Here is a 24,832-nt window from a genome sequence, read left to right as displayed (position 1 = left end):
CCCAAATGCAGTATTCCGTCTACGTCCAAATGTATGTCAGCCCTAATAAAATAATCATAGAGCATAATATAGAATCGTATCTTAATCATAGAACATTTCTGCTGCTGTTGCTGCCAGTGGTGGTTCGTGGTGGGTGGCAGCTGTCGAAGCTCAGGCTCAGTGACCTGGGTCTGCACTAACAAGACAGCCAAGATCGTCTCTTGCTTCTTTAGCAGCATCAGTTTTGTATCTGGAGTCTGTCGGGGCTCTCCCCTCCCAGACCTGGTGGAAAAAGGCTTTTACTTTACAATGGTACCTCGGGTTAGAATAAAATCATAGAGTTGGAAGAGACCACAAGGGCCATCAAGTCCAACCCCCTGCCAAGCAGGAAAAACCATCAGAGCACTCCTGACATATGGTTGTCAAGCCTCTGCTTAAAGACCTCCAAAGAAGGAAACTCCACCACACTCCTTGGCAGCAAATTCCACTGTCGAACAGCTCTTACTGTCAGGAAGTTCTTCCTAATGTTTAGGGTTACAGACACTTCAGGTTACTGACACTTCATCTTTGTACCTGGCATTCCCCTGGGAATTTGAATAAACTAAAGAATCAATTCAGTTTTGAAATCAATGCTTAAAATGAGAGCAGTTTTGAAAAGTTCAACCCACCAGCTTGATTCAAAATGGCATGTAAAAAGGTAAAAGTAAAGGGACACCTGACTGTTTAGTTCAGTCACAAACGACTCTGGGATTGTGGTGCTCATCTCGCTTTACTGGCTGAGGGAGCCGGTGTTTGTCCACAGACAGCATCCGGGTCATGTGGCCAGCATGACTAAGCTGCTTCTGGCGAACCAAAGCAGTGCACAGAAACGCCATTTACCTTCCCGCCGGACCTATTTATCTACTTGCACTTTGACATGCTTTCGAACTGCTAGGTGGGCAGGAGCAGGGACCAAGCAACTGGAGCTCACCCCATTGCAGGGATTCGAACCGCCGACCTTCTGTGGTTTAGACCACAGCGCCACCCACATCCCATAGTTGTTCCCAAATGTGAAATCTAGTTATTACATTTTAGCAGGTATGCAAATGCATAGCAAGCAAACAACTTTCCAAACTGCATAGTGACTTTATATCCCAAAGAGCTCAGGTTGGGGGTGGGGTTTTCCTCTCTCCCCATTTCAGCCTCAAGGACAGTGCCTTGTGTCCTCTTCCAGGGGCATTTTTTTTTAATAAAAATGAAATGAAATGGTGCCCACCAGTATCCAGGACTCCCTGGAGTAGGAATAGCCAGGCAGCTCAAAAAATAGGAATAAATGGCAGCTTTAGTTGGAGTTATCCATTTCCAAAAGAAAAAAAAAAGGGGGGGGGGAGAACCGATCCATGTTGATAGTGTCCTCAACAGGACCTTTTTCTAAGAAAGGACACTTTCTTTGGCTGTGGGATTTTTTTGTTTGTTTGTTTGATTAATGTCTCTCTGTCAGGACTGTTCGTCTTTTGGGATTATCTGCACAAATTTGGCAACCCATTTCCTATTCCTGTTGAAGTTGTATATGTTACATGGTTTGTTTGTATTTGAGAGATACTGATCAATTGCTGCAGTTTGACAAACTTAAACTGGAAATAAGGAGACATTATTTTGGTTCCCTTCTTGAATGGGGAAATTCTCCTTGAAACTTGTTGATCAGGATTTCCACACTTCTATTTGTGCCACTGACAATCTGGCCAGCCCTCATCCTCTCAGCCACATCACCAGCCCACATATCTTTGGAACCTGCACCTTCTCTTGGGCAGCTGTGCACACCGTGATTTGCATTCTGGCCATAAATGCCCACAGTTAATGCATGAACTATGAGCTAGTCAGCCTCCAGGGCCCATTCACTCCTTGTTGGCTTTGTATTTCCATTTATTCTGTTTGCAGCACCATTTTCTCCTCCCTCTCCCTATTGGGACTCCATAATATGATGAATTTGTTGGCTTGTAAAAGGTAAAGATGTGCCAGTTATTTGCCATAGGACTTTTCATAGGTTTCGTATAATAATAATAATAATAATAATAATAATAATAATAATAATAATTTATTATTTATACCCCGCCCATCTGGCTGGGCCTCCCCAGCCACTCTGGGCGGCTTCCATAAAAACCAAAAATACAATAAAATATCACACGTTAAAAACTTCCCTTAACAGGGCTGCCTTAAGATGTCTCCTGAATGTCAGGTAGTTGTTTATTGCTTTGACATCTGCTGGAAGGGTGTTCCACAGGGCGGGCGCCACTACCGAGAAGGCCCTCTGCCTGGTTCCCTGTAGCTTTGCTTCTCGCAGTGAGGGAACCGCCAGAAGGCCCTCGGCGCTGGACCTCAGCGTCCGGGCAGAATGATGGGGGTGGAGACGCTCCTTCAGGTATACTGGACTGAGGCCGTTTAGGGCTTTAAAGGTCAGCACCAACACTTTGAATTGTGCTCGGAAACGTACTGGGAGCCAATGCAGGTCTTTCAAGACCGGTGTTATATGGTCTCGGCGGCCGCTCCCAGTCACCAGTCTAGCTGCCGCATTCTGGATTAGTTGTAGTTTCCGAGTCACCTTCAAAGGTAGCCCCACGTAGAGCGCATTGCAGTAGTCCAAGCGGGAGATAACCAGAGCATGCACCACTCTGGCGAGACAGTCCGCAGGCAGATAGGGTCTCAGCCTACGTACCAGATGGAGCTGGTAAACAGCTGCCCTGGACACAGATTTGACCTGTGCCTCCATGGACAGCTGTGAGTCCAAAATGACTCCCAGGCTGCGCACCTGGTCCTTCAGGGGCACAGTTACCCCATTCAGGACCAGGGAATCCTCCACACCTGCCCGCCTCCTGTCCCCCAAAAACAGTACTTCTGTCTTGTCAGGATTCAACCTCAATCTGTTAGCCGCCATCCATCCTCCAACCGCCTCCAGACACTCACACAGGACCTTCACCGCCTTCACTGGTTCTGATTTAAAAGAGAGGTAGAGCTGGGTATCATCCGCATACTGATGAACACCCAGCCCAAACCTCCTGATGATCTCTCCCAGCGGCCGCATGTAGACGTTGAAAAGCATGGGGGAGAGGACAGAACCCTGAGGCACCCCACAAGTGAGAGCCCAGGGGTCTGAACACTCATCCCCCACCACCACTTTCTGAACACGGCCCAGGAGGAAGGAGCGGAACCACTGTATAACAGTGCCCCCAGCTCCCAGCCCCTCAAGACGGTCCAGAAGGATGCTATGGTCGATGGTATCGAACGCCGCTGAGAGATCCAGCAGAACTAGGAAACAGCTCTCACCTTTGTCCCTAGCCCGCCGGAGATCATCAACCAGTGCGACCAAGGCAGTTTCAGTCCCATGATGAGGCCTGAATCCCGACTGGAAGGGATCCAAATGGTCCGCTTCTTCCAGGCGTGCCTGGAGTTGTTCGGCAACCGCTCGCTCAATCACCTTGCCCAGGAATGGAAGATTTGAGACTGGGCGATAGTTGGCCATTGTGGCCGCATCTAAAGATGGTTTTTTAAGAAGCGGTTTAATAACCGCCTCTTTCAGCGGGTCTGGGAAGGCTCCCTCACGGAGGGAAGCGTTCACCACCCCACGAAGCCCATCGCCCAGCCCTTCCCGGCTTGCTTTTATTAGCCAGGATGGGCAAGGATCCAGGAGACAGGTGGTTGGTTTCACTCGTCCAAGCAGCCTGTCCACATCCTCGGAGGTAACAGATTGGAATTGATCCCACTCAACTTGACCAGACAGAACTCTTGCACTCTCCCGCCCCGGCCCTGCTCCCACGGTGGAGTCTACTTCTTCCCGAATCTGAGCGATTTTATCTGCAAAAAACTTTGCAAAATCATTGCAGCAGAACATGTGGCCCATACTGGGCCCCGATGTTGCAGGTGGTTCCGCTAAATTGTGAACCACCTGAAAAAGTCTCCTGCTGCTGTTTTCTGCAGATGCAATAGAGGCGGTGAAGAAATTCTTCTTCGCCGTCGCTATCGCCACTTGGTAGGCTCGACGTTGAGCTCTAACCTGTGTCCGGTCAGATTCGGAATGAGTTATCCGCCACCGGCGCTCTAGCCGTCTCAACGATTGTTTCATTGCCCTCAGATCCGTGGAAAACCACGGGGCTGTCCGGGCTCCATGCAATCGGAGAGGGCGCTTCGGAGCCAAACAGTCAATAGCCCTGGTTAACTCCACATTCCAGCGGGCCACCAGGGAATCAGCTGAAAGGCCATCAACATGGGATAAAGCATCCCCTACCACTCTCTGGAAACCATTTGGATCCATTAAGTGGCGGGGGCGGACCATCCGAATTGGTCCCACCTCCCTGCAGAGGGGATGGGTCGCAGAGAAGTCCAGTTGCACCAGGAAGTGATCTGACCATGGCACTTCTTTCGTTTCGCTTTTACTTAGTGTCAGATCACCAACATCCATAGAGGTAAACACCAGGTCCAAGGCATGTCCACGGCTATGGGTTGGGCCAGACTTATTCAGGGACAGCCCCATGGAGGCCATGCTTTCCACGAAGTCCCGAGCATCAGTATCTGGCTTAAAACAGTGGGGAATACAGTAATGTTCACATAAGATTGCCAGTGTACCCTGTGTGTGCTCGTGCATGCACACACAAGAGATCAATATTTGAAGCATTATGGTCTTTACAGAAAAGCATATTTATTTCAATGCATCAGGCATTAAAACTCCTAAAGTCTACTGAGACTGAGTATTAGAGACAGATTAGCAAAAGGCTTCAAGGACTCTTCAGGCTGAATAGAACATGCAGAGTGCTCAGTTGTGGGAGTTGGCAGTTCCTGCTGCTTAAGCCAAAGATTTTGCTGTCTCCATTGATCCTGCTGCAAATTATCACCCATGGCAGATTATTGCTTTGGAGAGGGAGGTGTGTGCGGATTCTGCCTTCATCAGACAAATTATCCTCTTTACTCTACAGGTAGCCTCATTTATGTACCTCCTCAACATGTCAATTGCTGGACTACTGGTTAAGGAAGAGTGGTAGACTAGGTGGAAAGTGTTCTCCAGTTAATACTGATTCTGATAGACTTGGCTTTCTCTTTTTAAGTGAGAGTCCACTCCTGAGGTGTGTATCTATGGACAAAACCAAAAGAAGCCCAATGATAGCCCATTGTTTTGCACTGCTCTCTGACAGAATACATTACTGTTAGTAAAGAGAGAGATTGATGACACCAGTCATATGCTCAGCTCTATTGACTCCTCTCTTGTGAATGAAAATTCAGTAGGATTGGGCATATCACCAGTCAGATATTGTTGAAAAACTGTCAAATATTTTTAAGGCAATGCACCAGTTGAGACACAATGATCTCCTTAATAGATGACAATTTAAAATGCTTAGATTGAACAATCACCCTGCTGATGCACCTCATCCACTGACCTTTGTGAACCAGCTTTGACATTTTTGTTGTGACTGTTTAAACTACAGTTCCCAGAATTTCCCTTTTCAGGGAAGTTTGTGTCTGGATTTTCACTTTTTGAAATACAGTATGGCAACCCTACTAACTTCTTACTTAGCTAAGAATAACTTGTTTATTCTTGGCTAAGTAGCCAACATATGAAAGTAAGGTTGGTAAACTTTATTGTTTAAGCCAAAATCATTGCATAAGAAGTGGCCTAATTAGTGTTCAGAGCATTAACAGAAATATACTTTAGGTTTTATAGTTACACTGTTTACAATTCGAAATCAGTTAACTTATGAGTGGAATTTCATCCATTGAGCACTGAACACAATTCTTTGTGTATAGTTAATTAATCATTGGGGTGTTTTTTTCAAGAAAGAGGAAAAAGAGAGAATAAAGCAAAAATATTTGTATAGAAGTGTGGGGGGGAGAGAGATTTTAAAGGCAATTGTGCTAAATTGGCAGTGGACTAGTTCTTCAACCCTCAACTTCAACTTCCCTGTTCTTCTTTCAAAGGTGAACACACTTTTATTTATTCTAGCAGTTTGGAGATAAGTAGAGATTTTTGTCAGTTTTATGTGGTTTTCTAATATTGGCCCTTTTTGGTATACTTTTAAATCGTTTTTAAGTTTACCTCCTGAACTTTTTTTGAGTTGAAATGCTGTCTATAAATAAATAGAAGTATGGCTTTTTCAGAAAAGAAAATATGTTCTAGCTCCTTTTTCAAAAAATCTTCCTTAAAACTCCCAGCAGATTTCCATCTGTTTCTTCTTCCACAGGGATCAGTTATGAAATAAACAGCTCACTTTTTCATCTTTCTCTCCGGCTGAAGCCCAAACATGCTGAGAGTTTGGGAGCCTCAATGGTGCCCCTCTGGAGGCTTCACCCGGGACAGAAACCCTGGCTAGAGCCTCCTAGATATGGTTCTGTGGAGTTCCCCCTCCACTGTCGTGGGGGGCAGCAGTGGGGCATTTCACTTCAGGTTCCAAAATGCCTCTGGCTGCCCCTGCCCTGTGCCAACAACATTCTGTCAAGATCCACCCACACTCCACCCCACATTTTGAGGCAAAAAGATCTAAATGCAGTTTGTGTAAACCAAGAAGATATACTAGTTTGCATAATTCTACTTTGTTATTAAAAATGGAAATAAGCAATAAACTATGCAGGCTGCTGAAATCTCTCCTCCCTATGCTGAAAATGCTACTGCACCTCCCTCCGACTTTGCAGGTTACACCAGGCAGTATCCACATAACTGAAAACACATCTTTTCAGTACTAGAAACCATTTTTTGTCAAGTGAGAGCTTCAGGAAGCAAAATAATACAAACAACTGGGGGCTTTCCCATGCTCCTATAGCATTCTGTGTTTCTTTTGATGTAGAATTCACCTGATTGACAGTGGTACATATTTCATAATCCATAAATTAAGAAATTTCTTTTTGTTTGCTTGTTTTATTGTGGTTTATTTAACAGAGGTAATCTTGCACCCTTTGATTAGCAGGTGGAGCGGCTTTATGCAGTGCTTCAGCTATTTATTTATGGAATTTATATAGGCTTTCCAATAATGTTTATCGCTGGGCACTCACCATATAAAATAATAAAATGGGAAGTTATTCCACAGCTGGTGTGCCATCACCAAGAAGACTCTCCCTCCATCTGGCAGCCAGCTAGATAATTTCATCTGCTGGGACCCCCTAGAACAGCAAAATAGGGTTCTGAACTTGATGATCCATATATATGCATGGAGATTAGCTAGATAGATATACGATAGATGGATATGAAAATGAAGACATTTGTGCAAATAACATATGAAAAATAGATTGTATTTGAAGAAATTGCCTTGGAAAAATGGTCAGGTTAAGCAAAACTGCATAACAAAAATGAGCATATATTAAAAGAAATGCACACTAAAATGCTGCTATTTATTTTTTTAAAAAAATCATAAACTCATGTGGAAATGAGAAACTGAGAGAAGCAAAATAATAATAATGGCAGATTCACCCATCACTAGGTAAGAAGAAGAATTTCAAAAGTAGCCTTGAGAACAAGCAATGTAGACTGCAGAGATTTAACAGCAAACCTGTCTCCCAACTGCCCCTTCCATGCAATGCCTCACTGAGTCTCTTGGGGTTGTCAATTGGAAGTTTAGCGGTTTGAATCCGCTCGATGGTGGTGAGCTCCTGTTGCTCTGTCCCAGCTCCTGCCAACCTAGCAGTTCAAAAGCACACCAGTGCAAGTAGATAAAGAGGTACCACTGTGGCAGGAAGGTAAACGGCATTTCCATGTGCTCTCTGGTTTCTGTCACGGTGTCCTGTTGCGCCAGAAGTGGTTTAGTCATGCTGGCCACATGACCTGGAAAGCTGTATGTGGACAAACGCCAGCTCCCTCGGCCTGAAGCAAGATGAGTGCCACACCCCATAGTCACCTTTGACTGGATTTAACCATTCAGGGGTCCTTTACCTTTACCTTAATTTGTAATTAGTTTTTGAGTTGCAGGATACTTGGTAATGTGAATTGCCTTCATGAGTCTCTGCCTAAACATAACTCTGGATAAAATAAAAAAATTCCTTCCAGTAGCACCTTAAAGACCAACTAAGTTAGTTCTTGGTATGAGCTTTCGTGTGCATGCACACTTCTTCAGATACACACGAAAGCTCATACCAAGAACTAACTTAGTTGGTCTTTAAGGTGCTACTGGAAGGAATTTTTTTATTTTGACTATGGCAGACCAACACGGCTACCTATCTGTAACTATAACTCTGGATAGTTACTACACAGTGAACTCCCTTGACAAGTGTGGCCTTCTTTGGTGTTTGGTGGGCAATTCTTACCCCTCCCTTAAGTCAGCGAAAGCATACTGGGCATGTACATGGGCAATTTTGCCATGCTTGGATGCTTCCTTGAGGTGTTGATCTACAGTTTCCTCCCCTTTCCTCCCACACACATAGGGCTGCTGTGAGTTTGCGGCTGCTGTGTACCAGAGCTTCTCGCAAGTGACTTCCTTTCATCTTAATGAGATTGGTGCAGGTTCAAAGCAGCATGGATGACCCATTCACCCCCCTCCCCAGCTCTTTTCCATATTCCTGTAATTATCTTGAGGTGGGAATTTTCAATGAAATATCAAGTGCTGCCATGGAGTGGGAAAGAGAGACCTGATTGCTAGGCATTTTGGCATCCACATCTGGCTCCAGTTAACAAAATTTGTGCTGATTAAAAATTGGGTAATTAAAGTTCATTATGTCTTGGTTGGCTGATTTCCCAACTGTGTATTTATAAAGTTGATTTAGGACTATATTGTTATGAGGAGGTTGAGCTATTAAAGATAGTCATAAATCCATACAGAGTTGTGCATGTCTCCATCAAATCTAGCAATGTGCCGGTTTCCCAGTGTTTCCCTAACTATTAAATTCTGCATTATATTTGTATGTGACGTAAAATCTGCTACCAGAAATATAACACAAGTTTAGCACTCAGGGGGGAAAAATCTGTTTGCAAATAACACAGAAATGAGCACCATATTCTCCTATATTTCTGGTAGAGGCTTTTACACCACGTGAAAGCTCAGCTATAAAGCAGAAATTAACAGGATATTGCTGAGAAAATGTGAATGCAGACCCAGTTAACCCTCCAGTGCAATAAGAGGAGAAGAAGAAACTTGTAAGGTACGTAAGCCATGTTGGGGTGCTTATTATTCCCCTTTGCTGACCCCCCAACTTCTGGCTTCTGTCATTCTTTTGAAAGGTTTCAGAATCTTCAGAGGAATCTGCCACTTCATGGGACGTTTTCTCTAGCAGCCTGTCTGCCCCCAGCGAGTCCAGAGCACATCTAATTGGTGCCAATGGAAAATGTCATGAAAGAGAGGTCAGGAGGCGTGTGACACTGGCAGACACTGCTTACATGCCCAGGGTTACAGGGCACCGCAGGGAGCCTTTGTTTCAGAATCCAGCTTTCCTTCCAGACTAATTAAGTGGCAGCTGATTGGATTGAAAATGACAATGATGCTTGGATGCCATTCCTGTTTAAAAAAACACAACAACAAAGGCTTGCATGCCTCCCCCTTAAAAAACAACAACCTTCTTGCTCTTTTGTTCTCTTAAACAAGGGTTTCTTGCTACAGGGCCTTTTCTTGCCCTCTTCCTCAAGGATTACTACATTGGGCACACTCTTCTTCTTGAGAGAAGCTTCTGCTGCTCAGCATTCAGCTACATTTCAGCTGTTGAGTCTTTGCAGAAACATACCATAAAGGTATAAAGCCTGTCCCACAAGACAAAAAGCTTGCCCCTGAATTTAAACTCTGCTGGGTTTGCAAGGTGCTTCTGGGTCAGAGGAGTGCCAGAAATAGTGCGTGAACATGCGCACGGGCGCTCCTCGACCCCGGAAGTGTGCCAGAAACAGCGCGTGCATGTGCTATTTCTAGTGCTCTTCTGACCCGGAAGTCGATCTCCACGGCAAGTAAAAAAAAAGGCAGCACTAAAAGAAAGAGCACGGAATCCCCACGCTGATCCATGGAACGGTCGTGGGCTGGTTCCAGGAAGCTCATGGGCCGGAAGCGGCCCATAGGCCTTAGGTTGCTGACCTCTGGTCTAGATGTTTCTCTCGTAGAGCCCAGACGTGTGTTTGAGTGTGTGTGACTCCTGTAGAAGCAGAGCACTGTTCACTACCCCAACCATCAATGAATCAATTAATGTTCTCATTTCTTGACTAAACCTGCTTCTTGACAGCTTTAAGCTTCTGGGGCAAGGGATGAATAGGTGTTACTTTCATGTTCGTAAAATAAGCCCTGAAATCCAAGGATTCTGTTGCAGTGTGTTTAGTTAGTGCTGGGTCATAAAGTTTAAATTCATCTGTTTTTTAAAGGTCTCCTGTTAAGTCATTTATCTCTTGGTGTGCATTTAAATGCAATGTGCACATTGTGTATGCTCTCCAGGTACAGAGAAAGTTACAGAGTTGAAAACAATTAAGTCTCCTTTCTTTTTTAAAGAGCCTCCAAATAATTGGCTAATACTAGCTGTATGGTATGGTTTATTTATGTACTGCTTTTTAGTCCCCAAAGCAGCAAACAGCATGAATACACATCAATACCAAAATAAATACACAATAAAAGTACAATACATTAAATATCTCCATCAAAATGATGTAAAATAGCAGTAGGATTTTCTGACATCATGGGGGTGGGGGTGGGGAATAGTAGCCATTTACCTATTGCAAGTAACAATTCAAGGGACTTAGTTCAGTGGTAGAGTACATACAAAAGGTCTCAGCTTTAGCCCTCCCCCCATGTGATGACATTAACTTTAATCACAGCGAACCAAGTGTAACAGTTAAAATATTTGAAGGGACACCTGTAATCTACATGCTTAATCCAGGCATTGGCAAAACATTTTCAGAATACTATGAAAGTGTTATTAAATCATATTTCAATAATCAACTGAATAATGTTTGACAACTAGATATTGTGTTGTACGGAAACTCTAGTAACATTTTGAAGGCAGGGACCTGAAAATCAAGAGGTAGTGGCATCAGTTTTCAAGTAAAAGATTCGACTACAATTCCAAAGCAATTTAAGCAATTCCTACTTGTTAACGAAAACAAGCAACAGTAGTTCGAGTTGCTAGCTAAGATAATGGTGCAAAACGAGTGTCCAGGAAAACATATTGAGCATTTCCCTCCCCACGTCCATGTTTGATGCTGTTAAATTGGGGTGGGAAGAAGTTTTTATGGTCACATTTCTAGGGGGTGGACTAGATGACCCTTGGAGTACCTTCCATTTCTACAATTCTGCAGTTCTGTGATTCTGCGATATTGGGTGTGTGTATCATACTGATGTACATTTTGTTCTAGGTGGCTTAGCTTGGTCAGAATCAAGTATACACTTCCAGAGTTAATGCTAAATACATTGCTTCTGGTAGATGAACCGCCATAGCCAAGTGGGCTCATATGGGAGCAGGTAGTCATTAAAATGTCATTATCGTAACCAGTTTAGGCTTAGTTAAAATGGTTTAAAAATATGTTTTAAGAATCTCAAAAGTGATTTTTTCTTATGCCTGTTTTGATCACTTACTGCGGTTTCCCCACTTACCTCCTGGGATCAAGCTGAGATCAAGGCTTTTATGTTTGTGATAGATACTTTGTAGAATGCAACACATATTTTAGTGTGGAACAGCAGAATTATGTAATGTGAGCACTCGCCTGTCTTAAAAGGAACCAGTGCATCTTGGACCTTTTTTTTGGGCTGGGACAGTTCTTCACTGAGTGCATGAACTCTAAGCACTCATCCACACTTCCCCATGTCCTGCTGCTTTTCCTCCGGGAAAAACTGCACTTTGGCTCTCAGTCGGAGCAAACGGCAATTGGGTTTTCCATGGATTGCTATTTGTTCCAATTTAGAGCTAAAGAGTGGGTTTTTCTTAGGAAAGGAGCAGGGCATTGGAAAAACTGCTCAGGCCTAGAAATTAAGGGTCAAGCCGAAAAAGCTCTCAGACCCATGCTTTCTAGGCATGGGGCAAGCAGAAGTATGAGTGAGCCTACAATTCTGTTTAGTCTGCCTGTAGGGAGCTGTCCAGTCTTTCAGAGAATAATAATCAGTGTGCAAGGTTTGCCTGCCAATTCAGTTCCGATTTTGAAATCCTTCCCTTCCTGGAACAAATATTTATTTAGTTTTGGTGCATGTATTTCTCCTTAACTTCCAATCTGTGTGGCCTGTTCTCTGCTCTTGCTCAAACTGTGTTATTATAGCAGAATTGACCCAATTATTACAGGAAAGGAGGATTCGATGTTCATGTGGTGTTGGCATTTTCCTTGTTTCCGCAGCCCCCTCCCTGTTTCTTTTTCTTTTGCAAAGAGAACATTTTGGCCTTCTTAACTTGAAGGCAGAAAGGGCAACGGGCTTTCATTCAATTAGTTTCACGGCCTTTGTGTTGTGCAGTAGGGTTGCCAATTTTTCTTCTGCTAGCACTGTAACTTGCACTTTCCCCTCATTAAACTGGCTTTATTAACAAGATCCGCAGGAGAACTAGTTTTGGTCTTGATGGAGGCCCAACTGCAGCACAATATTCCTTGGAGCGGCTGCGTATCTTGGCTCTGCATAGACTCAAAAGCTTCTGCTGGCTCTGAATAATTTCTTAGGTGTCAGCTTTTTGGCATGCGGGATGTTAAGACTGTTGGTCCACAGGGAGAGGGCACAGAGAGAGGCAGAGAAGCACTGTCTGACCCTCATGGCTCTCCAGTGCTGGGGTTGGTCTAGCATCAGACTTGGGCTGCAAAGAGCCTGTCTTCATGCTGTCAGAAATTATTTTAGCCCACACTTGCTGTGAGAGGCCCTTTGCAAGAATGACCTTGAGCGATGAAAAGGCTTTCTGTGACTAACAAAACGGATTTTGCTGTCTCTGTACCATTGTAGCTCGTACCAAGTTCCAGCTTTTATGTGCTCTGCAATTCCAGCTGATTTCCCTATAAATGGTTCTACATTGGAGAATACTTTATTTTTTAAAATTCTTTTATGTAAAAAGTGTATTAATTTTCTTTAGAAAAAAATTACTGTATATAACTATTGATGTTTCTCAGAAGACAACAGCTTCTTATGTAAAATGTAAGGGGAAAATAGTTTTGTGTCTTTTATTTAGTTATCTTCCTTTATCAATTAAAGTTTAATAACATTTCCCCTGCTCCAATATGTTTGGGATTGAGGGAGGGGGGATTGAAGTGTTCTGTAAATGAGATCCACAAAGAAGGGCGAACAGAGGAGTTTCTTTAGTGACTAATTTCACAGCACCAAATTTGATGTTGTTCCTTCTGCAAATGTCAATTACGGTACCTGTAGCAGGTAAATGAAGGTGAACCCCTGAGAGATGGCAAGGAGAAGCATAGTCTGGTTTTCCACAAACACACATTGTTCCTTTTTTAGCAAGGGACCACAGAGATACGTATCATAAAGGATTGAGTCATCAATTCAAAATGGAGTGCTTTATAGGCAGGTGGGCGAGTGGGGAGATGGGAATCCCAACATGTTTCAAGCTAAAGCCCTTCCCTGGTGGGTGGGGGGAATAGTTCAATAGAAACTTCTCTTCAAAAAGCATGGCTGTGTGGCTTCTTTCACAGGAACATGTATAACCATGCTTTTGAACAGGAGTTTCTCTTGAACTAAATATCCTAAGATGGAGACCTTATTCTAGCTTAAAATGTATTGGGATTCCAGCCCTCCCAACCACAAAAATGCTTTTTGTGCCTATTACTCAATTACTTATGCTCTCCATTGTTGGGGTGCTACCCAAGAAGGTACTGAAAATGCCATTACTACCTTGGTGATGAAAATTCTGGTCAGAAGTAGTCTGAAGGCTCAAATCTAAAACTTTCTTTATCATGCCTCAGTATGGTGATTGAGATGAGAATGGGCTCTGATCTTTCTCTTCACATTGTAACTGAGTTTTTCTTTTACTTCCCAGGTTCCCTGAAGAGCCCTGTGAACAAGACAGCACTTACCTTAATTGCCGTGAGCTCCTGCATCCTGGCCATGGTGTGTGGTACTCAGCTGTCCTGCCCACTGACTGTCAAGGTGACACTCCACGTTCCTGAGCACTTCATTGCTGATGGTAAGAGCACCAGCCTCCCTGCTGTGATGATAATTGCAGAGCCCTTCTCTCACACCCCAAGCTTCCTAAAGATGTCATAGGCCATCTGGGGCAGAGGGGTTTGGGATCTTTATTTTAAATTGATCTAGCTCAGCATCTTGTCTCTGATTGTTAGGGTGGCAGAAAACAAGAGTGTGCAGTTTTTCATAAAAGGACTTTTTCTCAACTTGTTATTGCTGCTTAAATTTAATTGTGTGTAATGTACATATTTGATTAGGAATATGTTATCTATAATTGCAGATACACACTTATAACAAAACAAGCAATGAAAATATAGTATAAATTATTCCATTTATATTCCCCCACCCCCAGTAACATATAAGGATTTCTTTAATCGTTTTTTATGTCCTTCCTCATGTAAATATAGTTTTTATGGTAAATATGAGATAAATAATCATGAGCTCACATTAACAATAAGAATTATCCATCATTCCCAATTTAAAAATAAATATACACTAATATATGCTGGCATGCACTCAAGTAGATACCTACTGGTGATTATAATATATACATTCAAATATAGAAAGGGGCAGCAAGATCTTCAGGCCATGAGTAATGGATGGTGGATGTTTATCCTTCCAACCTCGAAGAAGTCTCTGCTTCATTTTAGTGCTTTGTTAAATGGCAGCACAATTAAATTTTACACTTGTGCTGTTTAGCAAGTCCAAGTTCCTGTATTTACCATACTTTTCTGTGTGTAAGACACCCCCTATTTTGGGGGGCTCAAATTTAAGAAAATGGGGGGAAGATTGCCAGTTGTTGAGCTTTTTTTGGGGGGGGATTACCCTGGGTTGTTCAGCTTTTTTTTAGGGGGGCTTGCCGAAAATCACTCAACTGCACGCATCGCTAAATCCACCTTTTGTCTGTCCCCTCACTGGCAGAATCTGCCAATCGCCCACACAATTGCTGCAGTGTCAGCCAATCAACACCAACCATTGACGCAGCAACCAATACAGTGGTGCCTCGCAAGATGAAAAGAATCTGTTCCGCGAGTCTCTTCGTCTTGCGGTTTCTTCGTCTTGCGAAGCAGGCCCATTAGCGAATTAGCGGATTAGCGCTATTAGCGGCTTAGCGGGCTTAGTGGATCAGCTGATAAGCGGCTTAGCGGCTTAGCAGATCAGCTGTTAAGCGGCTTAGTGGATCAGCTGATAAGCGGCTTAGCGGATCAGCTGTTAAGCGGCTTAGCGGCTTGGGGAAAGGGGGGGAGGAAAAAGACCCCGCAGGGACTCGCAAGACATTTTCGTCTTGCGAAGCAAGCCTATAGGAAATTTGTTTTGCGAAGCACCTCCAAAACGGAAAACCCTTTCGTCTAGCGGGTTTTCCGTCTTGCGAGGCATTCGTCTTGCGGGGCACCACTGTAACATGCACAATAGTTGCTGACAGCTGCAGCAGCAACCAATCAAATGTCCACCCTATGCACTACCCGTCTATAAGACGACTCCCATTTTTTTAGCATGCTTTTTACAGGAAAAAACCTAGTCTTATAGATGGAAAAGTACAGTATTTGTGATATTTTTATATTGCCCTTCTCTTTAGGGATACTAGGACAGTGCAGTTGGTAGAGCAAGAGGCTCTTTATCTTATTTGGGTTTGAGCTCCACATTGGGCAAAAGATCCCAGCATTTCAGAGGGTTGAGCTAGATAACCTTTGAAGTCACTTCCAGCGCAGATTCTTAATGGTCTCCACCCATTCCCCTGGTCCCATCTCATTCTCCCAGAGTCCTCTTAATTAGGCCATTGGTTTTCAACCAGTCTTCCATGGCACCCTGGAGTGTCCTGAGGAATGTTCAGGGTAGCCCCAGGGCCCGTGCTTTCATTAAATTGCATCCCATATCTTCCTACATTATATCTCTCTCTTTCTTGCTGAAGAACATCCAAGGAAACCAGCTTTAACTTGCAGCCAATTATCTTCCTGAAATAAAACATTGGCAAAAAAGTGGGGAAATGCTTTTGCATGACTGATTATTTTCTTTAAATCTCTCTTCCCCCCCATTCAACAACAACAAACAAACAAAAATCCTCCCCAGCTTCAGTAACTAACAGTTCCTTAGTTTTACACAGGGTTATTGAGAAATGCAAGAAAATAGCAAACTAACTTGATGGTGTGTTTGCCTGGATGTGTGTGTGCTCTATAAGGAAGGATTTAAAAATAACCCTGAAAGTGAGGAGTATCTACAGTGTTTTTCGCTCCTTCTACCCCCAGCATTGCTCCCCCCCTCTTCTCTACCTCACCCCCCCAACCGGCAACACTCCTCCTCCTTAACAGTCACGTAGATTTCCTAGAACAGGGATAATGTTGCAAGAAAGCACCATGTCTGCATGTGTGTCCTGTGCTGTGCATTTCTTGCTTTCCCTCCCCACAACAGCAAAATATTTCTGCTTTTGATCTTAGTTGCCCTCTCCAACCCCTACCCCCAGCATGTGTGCACAAATTTCGGGAAAGGCAGGCTGGAGCTGCCATGTGGAATACGTCAGCTCAGCCCTGCAGAGCAGTGGCATTTCATGGGTTGCCATTGACACATGTGCTGCCACTTACACGTGTGCCAAAAAGGAGCAGGGCAGAATGGGGAGGGGACAGGGAAATCCCCGCTTACATGTGTCCTGTAATGGAACCCTAGTGTAAGTGGTTTGCCACAGGAGAGCTGTGGTTTGTCAAGGTACCTGAGGACTCAAAAATGTTGAAAACGCCTGAATTAGGCTGAGAGAACACCTAGTAAGCTGGCAAGCCCAGTAGGATTTTGAACCCGTCTCCATTTTCTAAGCCCATCACTCTGACCACAATACAACACAGATTTCAAAACTCATTCTCTCTCTCTTTTGAGAGAGTGCTGCGCTGTTTTGTTTATCTCTTCCTGATAGTAGTATTCTTTATGAATTTTTTACTCCACCCTTCCTCCCTAATGAGCCAAGGGCAGCAAACCCCAGAATGTTAACACAATACAATTAAAAAAACCCCATAATAATAAAAGTGATTAAAAACATCTAAAAACAATTAGAATTACCTAAAACAAATAAAAGCAATTACATACCCTCACAACTTATAATTTCCAGGGATAGTTATCTCATACATCAAATGCCTGGGGGAACAGGAATGTTTTAAAATCCTTCCTGAGCATTAATGATGAAGGAGGGAGGGAGACGTCACCATGAAAGCGTTCCACAAGTCAGGACCCTGCCGTGAGTCTGGGAAGCAACCTTTGACAGCACCAACAATAGGACCTGTTAACAAATATTTTCAACAGTTTTTCAACTCCTAAAGTGTTTTGTGATTCATCCCTTGCTTTTTAATCTCATGTCAACCCTGCCAGGAATATGGGAAGTTGCCTCATAGAGGTCAGGCTATTGTCCACTTGACCAGTATTGTGATTAGCAGCAGGGCTCCAAGGTCTCAGGCAGAAATCTTTCCCAGTAGAGGAGGCTGGGCCATTCAGGCTAGTGGGGCATTGCCCCACCAGTCTCAATCTGCCCTCAGCCACCATCACCCCCAATCTATGGAAAGTGCTTCCTGTTTGAAACCCAGGAAAACTGAGCGAGATGAACTGGTGCTGTGACTTGGTGTAAGGCAGCTTTCTGTGCCCCTGTCTTTCTTCTTATTTAAACCAAACCAATCTTTGGGGCTGCCCATGAGCACCCTCCTCCTTAATCTCAGTATTGCCATTGTAGACCTCTGCAGAGAAGAGGATGGGGCCAAAAGTATAAGTTGGCTCTGCCTGTCATTGGCTCTGACCTCTCTGCCTTCTGCCCTACCATTCCTAATGGGCACCAACCACCACTGATCTTTTCCCAACCCCTGCTACTGGACCCTTTCTAAACTGGAGTTTGAACCAGAGGCATTCTGCATTTAAGACATGCATTTTGCCATTGAATTATAGGCAGAAAATCAGCAACTTGCTACACACATCACCTTTGTTCTTCAATGTCCAAATGTAGCACTATTCACCATCCTTCATTGGGCTGACCTTGGAGTTTCTGTTTCCAGGCTGGAAGTTTGCTAGGCTGGACTTTTTCACTGAACTCATCACTCACAGGAATTACTCAATGGAGGGGACCGGGAGAGCAATGCAGTGTGTGAATCAGCCCTGAGGCACCCAGTTTTTTTGCTGCTAGTGCCTCATCATATCTGAATTGCGGAGAAAATGGTATTTGCCTTCAGGGCTCAGGAAGCCAGTCTATTTCAGCATCCTAGTGTCATCCGAAATGCTACAGTGTGGGCAGGAATGCCATGAAAGGAGAATTGGGAGTGGGTGGGGATAGACAGTTCTGCCTGGAGCATAATATAGATCTTTGCATGGGAAGGGCTGGTACATTTTATTTTATTTTACTTCCCTTCTACACCTCCTGCATAGATACTATCTATTTGGCATTATTAGAAGGTATGTGCTGATTTGTAAGGAAATGTTTCAGTGTATTTTAACAGCCTGTTATGGCAACTGTTCTTATCCAGTGCTCCAAGCAGCCAGATAGTGCTGTTGGGGCTAACAGGGGAATTTCCAGAAAGGAGGAAAGGGTCACCTCCCCCACCCTTCACCTAAAGCAGAACTGGCTCCACTGTACTGAACACATAGCAGCTGGTGGATGTGACTCCCCTGAAGCCCTTAATCATCAGGCAGGGATATCGGGGATCAGGCAGTCCTTATGGGATCCTGGACCCAAGTTGTAAAGGGTCTTGCAAATTAATTCAGTAAACCTTGAACTTAGCCCAGTAACACATGGACAGCCAGTGCAAGCCTTTAAGCACTGGTGCTGTGTGCTAGCAGTCGTCTGTCTGCACCAATGATATAGCCACAGCATTTTGCACCAACTGGAGCTACCAAACCAATCTGAATGTTAGTCCCACACAGAGTGTGTTGCAGTAATGCAGTCTTGAGGTTGCCACTGCATGAGTAATTGTGGCCAGGCTATTCTCAGTCGAAGAACAGCTGGGGTACCAGCTGTACCTGGCAAAAGACACTCCTAGGCACTCCAGTGCTGTTAGCTAGGTAGTTTTACAATTATACAAGTGACCTCTGCTACTCAAAACCTTTGTCTTCTGGCTTCAGGTTTTGATGGCGTGTAGCAAAACTTCGATTGGTGGTGTGAGACACCCTCACAGTACTGTTTCTATTTTTAATGTTATGACTGATAAAATCCTCATACCTTCACTTAGAAGCTGCTCATCTCTGCTGCTTTTTCTGGTTCTCAGATTGTGAACTTGCTAATTTCTGATGGGGAAAAGAATGAGATGCTGATGCATTAGTTGGGAGCCATTCCCACTTTCTATTGCTCTCCCCACCCCCAAGGTTCAATGTTTCTTGAATTTAGCTGACCTTATTAGCCCAACGTGCAGTGAGCACCAAGTTCAACTACTAAGGGCAAATTACATTTTCTCCTTCTGCTGGGACCCTTCACTCAGCCACTTCTAACCTTCACCTTTTTTTCTTCTTACCACAAGGGCAAATTAAACAGCATCCTTCTCTTTTGGATCAAATGTTTTGCACAGAAACTCAGAACAGAGCAGGAGCATGGAGGCACTATGCTCGTTTCTGAGTGGTGGGTCACTGTTGCTTACCAGGATGGGTGAGGTGGAGAGGGTGTCGTGCAAACACTCTAGCAGAGCCCATCTGGCACTGCTGCTGGTGTGTTTGCTTCCAGGGCTCAGAAGTCGGTAAAAGGCTTTGGGGCTGTTCCTCATAGCCACTTGTTCCTAGTGCAGGAGTAGGGAACCCTACCCTCTCCAATGTTGCTAGACTCCAGCTCCTGTTAGCCCATCATCATCATCATCATCATCTTCATTTTTTATTTGTATGCCGCCTTTCCACAGTTAAAAAAACAATGCTTAAGGTGGCTTACAGCATAACAAGATTTACATAATTACAAAAGTAATAAACAATAAATAAACCACATCAAAAAACACACACAACCAAATGGGAAACAATTTCCACATAAATCAAAATCTAAAACTAAGAATACAGCGTTAGTATCACAGTTTAAAATGACATAGGTAAAAAATAACAGCAATTTAAACAAAAACAAAACAAAACAGAGCCCTCTCTGCCCAGCAGCGGCAGTGGCATCAGTCCTTTATAGAGCCCATCAGGCCCCGCCCTAGGCCAGGTGTTGGGTGGCAGGACTGGGGCCCTCAGGTGCTAAGCAGGGGAGTATAGCATGCTGGATCAGACCTTGACTAATCTACTCCATCATCCTACACTCACAGTAGTCAACCAGATGTCTATGGGAAACCAGCAAGCAGAACATGAGCACAAGAGCACTTTCCCTTCCTGTGGTTTTCTAGCAGCTGGTATTTGTAAGTACTGCTGCCTCCAACTGTGGAGGTAGAGCATATCCATCATGCCTAGTTGCCATTGATAGCCCTCTCCTCCATGAATTTGCCTAACCCTCTTTTAAAGCCATCCAAGTTGGTGGCATCACTGCCTCCTGGAAGAGCGAGTGCCATAGTTTGGCTGAGTGTTGCATGAAGAAGTATCTGCCCTAAATCTTCCAACCTTCAGCTTCCCTGGATACCTACAAGTTCTAGTGCTATGAGACAGGGAGACAAACCTTTCTCTATCCAATTTTTTCCAGGCCATGCATAATTTTATAATCTTCTTTCTTGTCACCCCTTGCCTTTTTTTTCTAAACTAAAATGTCCCAACCACGGCAGCCTTTCTTCATAGAGGAGTAAATCCACCCCCTTGATCATTTTGGTTGTCCTTTACTGAACCTTTTCCAACCCTACACTATCTTTTTCGAGGTGAGGTTATGAGAACTGTACACTGTACTCCAGATGTGGTTGCACCTTATAATTGTATATCAGCATTATGATGCTGGTAGTTATCCTAGGTGGGGGGAGGGAAGTAAGTAAGTAAGGGAAAGACAACTAGAGTGGACTCTTTGGTCCTGGTTTCCACAATGGATCCCAGTGATAGCATTTCTCTCTCAAAAACTGGCACAAACATTCTTCTTCTTCTTTGATGATCACTCGTAGCCAAGTAAGATTGTCTTCCATAAACATGGTTTTAACAATGAGTTCATAAGTGACTGTGGAGGCCAATTCTGGACCCACACATCTTTCCACAGTGGGGACAATGGTTCCTGGGCAGGAGTTGATCACGGTGTGGATTTGCCAGGCGTGCCTTCCTCTTAGCACGTTTCTCCCTTGTGTTCTGAGTTCGAGTGTCTTCAAAGTCCATGACACCTTTGGTAAAGGCTGTTCTCCAACTGGAGCGCTCGCAGGCCAGTGTTTCCCAGTTGTTGGTGTTCATACAAATCATCCAATATCCAGATGGGTTTTATACACTCCTTAAATATGTCCCAACCTTTCCAACAGCAGCTGGAACCAAGCATAAGCCAACTGTATTGTCTACACTCACTGGCTGTGGCTTTTCAGAATTTCAGGCATAGAGTCTCTTCTATCCCAGATGCCAAGGACTGAGCCACTTTTATGCACTGCATGTTGCCAGGAGAACATAATTTAGGAGTTTTCCCGCTGACCTCTCCCATTGCTTTCTAAGCCCCAAGAGAATACATTTCCAATCAGTATGGAGAAAACTACTCTCCATTTTTCAAGCCCCAAATTGTTTAATTCTTTTTAAGAAGCTAAATTAATGTATTCAGTGCTGGGAAAGAAGTTAAACTAATAACACTTCATTGGGTGTTATTAAAAACTTCTAGCCCCAATGGTATCCCTAAATGGTTTTCTGTAGTTTGCTGTCAGAATGATTTGAAGCTGTTAAAGAAACAGCTCTCAGTGCCTCTGTTTGTCAAGGAGAGAGGCTCTAAAGGAGTTTGCATAAACTCAACCCAGCTGAAACACAGCAAGAGTTCATGCATACAACTTTGACAAGGCTTTCGTGAGCGACAAAGTGCTGTCCCCAATATTGCACTGCAGTCTGGCTCAGCTTGAGCTAGGATGAAGAGGGCACCGGGAGAAAACACCTTACAGCGCCCTGGCAAGAAAGTGCAACATTTCAGAATAGGAGACAGCTGCTGATACTTCCAGCCTCACCTTGGCAGCTAAGGATGCTGCTTCCCATTGAAAGTCCCCTACTCTCTCTCACACACACACATACACACATTTCAAACAATGTTTTACAGTGTCATTATAGATGCCATTCTCATTCTACAGCTAGCTGTTCCACCGGGCCCCCTCTCTTCTTTCTCTTTAGAAAAGTCATTATGTCTGAATTGGAAAACAGCCCATTTCTTCCCCATTTCCAAGGATATTAATCTGTTTTACTGGTATTTCATTGGCAGGCCTGTGCAAGTGTTCTGAATACTTGCATAATTTGCTCAGCTGCCTTTTTCCCAAAGGGACTGGGTTATAAGTGATTCCATTTTTTATTGCAATATTATGGGGACATGTTGGATTTCATTTTATTTCAGCTTCTTTTCTCCCATTCTAAGAGGGATCACATTGTAGTATTTAGAGGATGGTAAGACTGAGGGCTGGAGGGGGAGAGATTTATACCTATTATTATACTACTAGCACAGGGGACACACACCCTATGTAAATTTCACCATTTGCCCCCCCCTTTCATTATCTTTTTTTAGTCTTACATAGAGAATAGCAGTGTTGCATGAAGCATTTTATTTTATTCATTACCCCCATCAACCAACCAACCAAGTAAACAAGCAAGCAACAGAGTTCAATCTTGACTATGTCTGTTTGAAACAAATCAACTTCAAACTATGATTTATGAAGCTGGCTTGTTTCAGCAAACCGTAGCTAATATTAACCTCAGTTACATGCAAACCCTTTCAGTTAACCAAAATTGAAAGCAAAACCTTTTGAACTTCTCCACATGGCCATGTTGGAGGAGAGGGAGTATACAAGCCCAGGTGGGAGTCTAAGCTCATTTCCATTCATAATAAGTTATAACTTACTATGATGTTTGAATGCCACCATGGTGACGTGAAAAGCCTGTTCTTGCCTGATTTTGTCTTTTATGTTTAAGATGCCATTCCATTAAATAGATAAAATTACTACTTACAGTTTCCAATCTTTAGGGCCACATTCCACCCAATTTTTACAGTGTGTGTTGCATAATAGGTTCCCCAAAGAACTTGAAACTCCACTGCAGTGTGAGATTTACAGACACACAATGTATGACTTATTGAAGTTCTATTTTGTGGCTCACATCTGTTAGGGAATTGTTAATGTCTCACAAATGTTTAGAAGATGAACCCGTGGAACTTTGATCAGAACTAAAGATGCCTAGTGAGAGAGATGTTCCTATCTATTCTGGGCCCCTTGGAAGCATTATCATGCACACAAAACCTCTTGGGACCTATGTGCCATGCTTGTGTATTTTGGATGATGCATCAATCTCTGATGAAGAACGTGACCTACTTATTACAGACAAGCCATGGAAGTAGCATGACATCTGAGACATCATGTGTGTCTTAGTAACCCAAAAGACTTGAAGCTACACAAAATCCCTGATCACAGGCCAGAATGATGTGACCGGGAAGGACCTTTCCTCTTTCACATTAAAGAGTGGGAAAGAAGCAATGTTGGCACAAAATATTGGGAACTGCATAAGGTTACAGTTAAATGGAAACGAGTGCCAGCTCCAGAAGCAAAATATGGGGGAAGCTATTTGATTGGGGGCAGCTGTGAGGACTCATTCTGTGCTCATATTTCCTTAGTTCTGTTAATTTGTTTGTTGGTTTTTGTGTCCTCTTTCTACTCTTTGAACCATCTCTGGGTTTGTGCAGCTGCTCCATCAACATGTCAGGGACAGATGGTCCCATTCCTGCTGGATGTGGCATTAGGGCAAACCAAGATTTCCTGGAACAGGCAGCTGACCTCTCTTTTAATTATTGGCATAGAAGATTGCAGTTTCTGTGTTTTGGCTTGACACCAGTGACACCATGTCATTGAATTAGAGAATAACTTCCATGGATAAGGGGAAAGCAAGGCATGAGTAGAAGGTATCTTGAAATGAGGAGGATCATAGGAGGAAAGTAAAAAGGTAGCCTGTTCTGCAAAATACATTATTTTTAAAAAGTATTTTAGGTCCTCTAGTTTTTAGCCTTCCACCTAATAGTTTTTTGGGGGTTCAGGGGGTGGGAGGAGGAAAATGCATGCTTACTAGAAATAGATAAGCAGATGCACAGAAGATGATCTTGAAACATTTGAGGGTATATCCTGTGCAGCGCCAAATTTTCGTCTAACTGTGGCTGCTAGAAAATTTCTGCCTCCTCCTCCTCCTTCTTTATTATCATATTCATAGAGGAATTTTGATATACACAGTAAACAAAGTAAAATAAAATATTTGAGCAGAAGAGTTAGACTACATTTGTTAAATGTCAGAAGAACATATAGAATGCATTTTTAATGCTTGGCAAAATGCCGTAAATAAAAACCATTTGAAATGAGAAAAGCACAATCCATTAATGAGTGCAGAAATTTGGAGAAACTGCAGGAGGTGGCTGGAGAGAGCCTTGCTAGATTGTGTGGCTAGTCAAAGCTTGGTTGTTGTTGTTAAAATTTGTATACTGCCCTATACCTGCAGATTCCAGGGTGGTTACAACATAAATTCACAATATAAAAACACAAATGCATAATAAAAACAAAAATAACCCACCCCCCGGCCACAACACATTTTAAAAGGGCATTGGATGTCAAAAGCCTGGTTAAAGAGGAATGTTTTTGCTGGGCACCTAAGGTTATAATGAATGTGCTAGGTGAACTTCCCTCGGGACAGCATTCCACAAATGGGGAGCCATTGCAGAAAAGGCTCATTCTCATGTTGCCACCCTCTCAACCTCCTGCACAAGTGGCACACGAAGAATGGCCTCAGAAGATGATTTCAGGGTTCGG

The 24,832-nt window shown here is 43.5% G+C and overlaps 1 protein-coding gene and 1 long non-coding RNA gene across 3 annotated transcripts in view; one reads left to right on the top strand and one right to left on the bottom strand.

The window, feature by feature from the left end:
* Positions 1-24,832, top strand: part of ASTN2 (astrotactin 2) — a 672,988-nt gene that overhangs the window by 306,367 nt on the left and 341,789 nt on the right. For both annotated transcript variants that reach the window (XM_082208795.1, XM_082208796.1), the window contains exon 6: positions 13,843-13,989. In XM_082208795.1, coding sequence (XP_082064921.1) covers positions 13,843-13,989 — 147 coding nt within the window. The remainder of the gene's footprint in view (positions 1-13,842; positions 13,990-24,832) is intronic.
* Positions 1-24,832, bottom strand: part of LOC309524411 — a 409,164-nt gene that overhangs the window by 183,371 nt on the left and 200,961 nt on the right. The gene's annotated exons all lie outside the window — the stretch shown is intronic.

The sequence above is a fragment of the Podarcis vaucheri genome (assembly GCF_965113315.1).
Source record: "Podarcis vaucheri genome assembly, chromosome: Z".
In the NCBI taxonomy this organism is placed as follows: domain Eukaryota; kingdom Metazoa; phylum Chordata; class Lepidosauria; order Squamata; family Lacertidae; genus Podarcis; species Podarcis vaucheri.
Note: the sequence above shows the minus strand (reverse complement) of the source record. Positions and strands in the feature narration are given on the sequence as shown.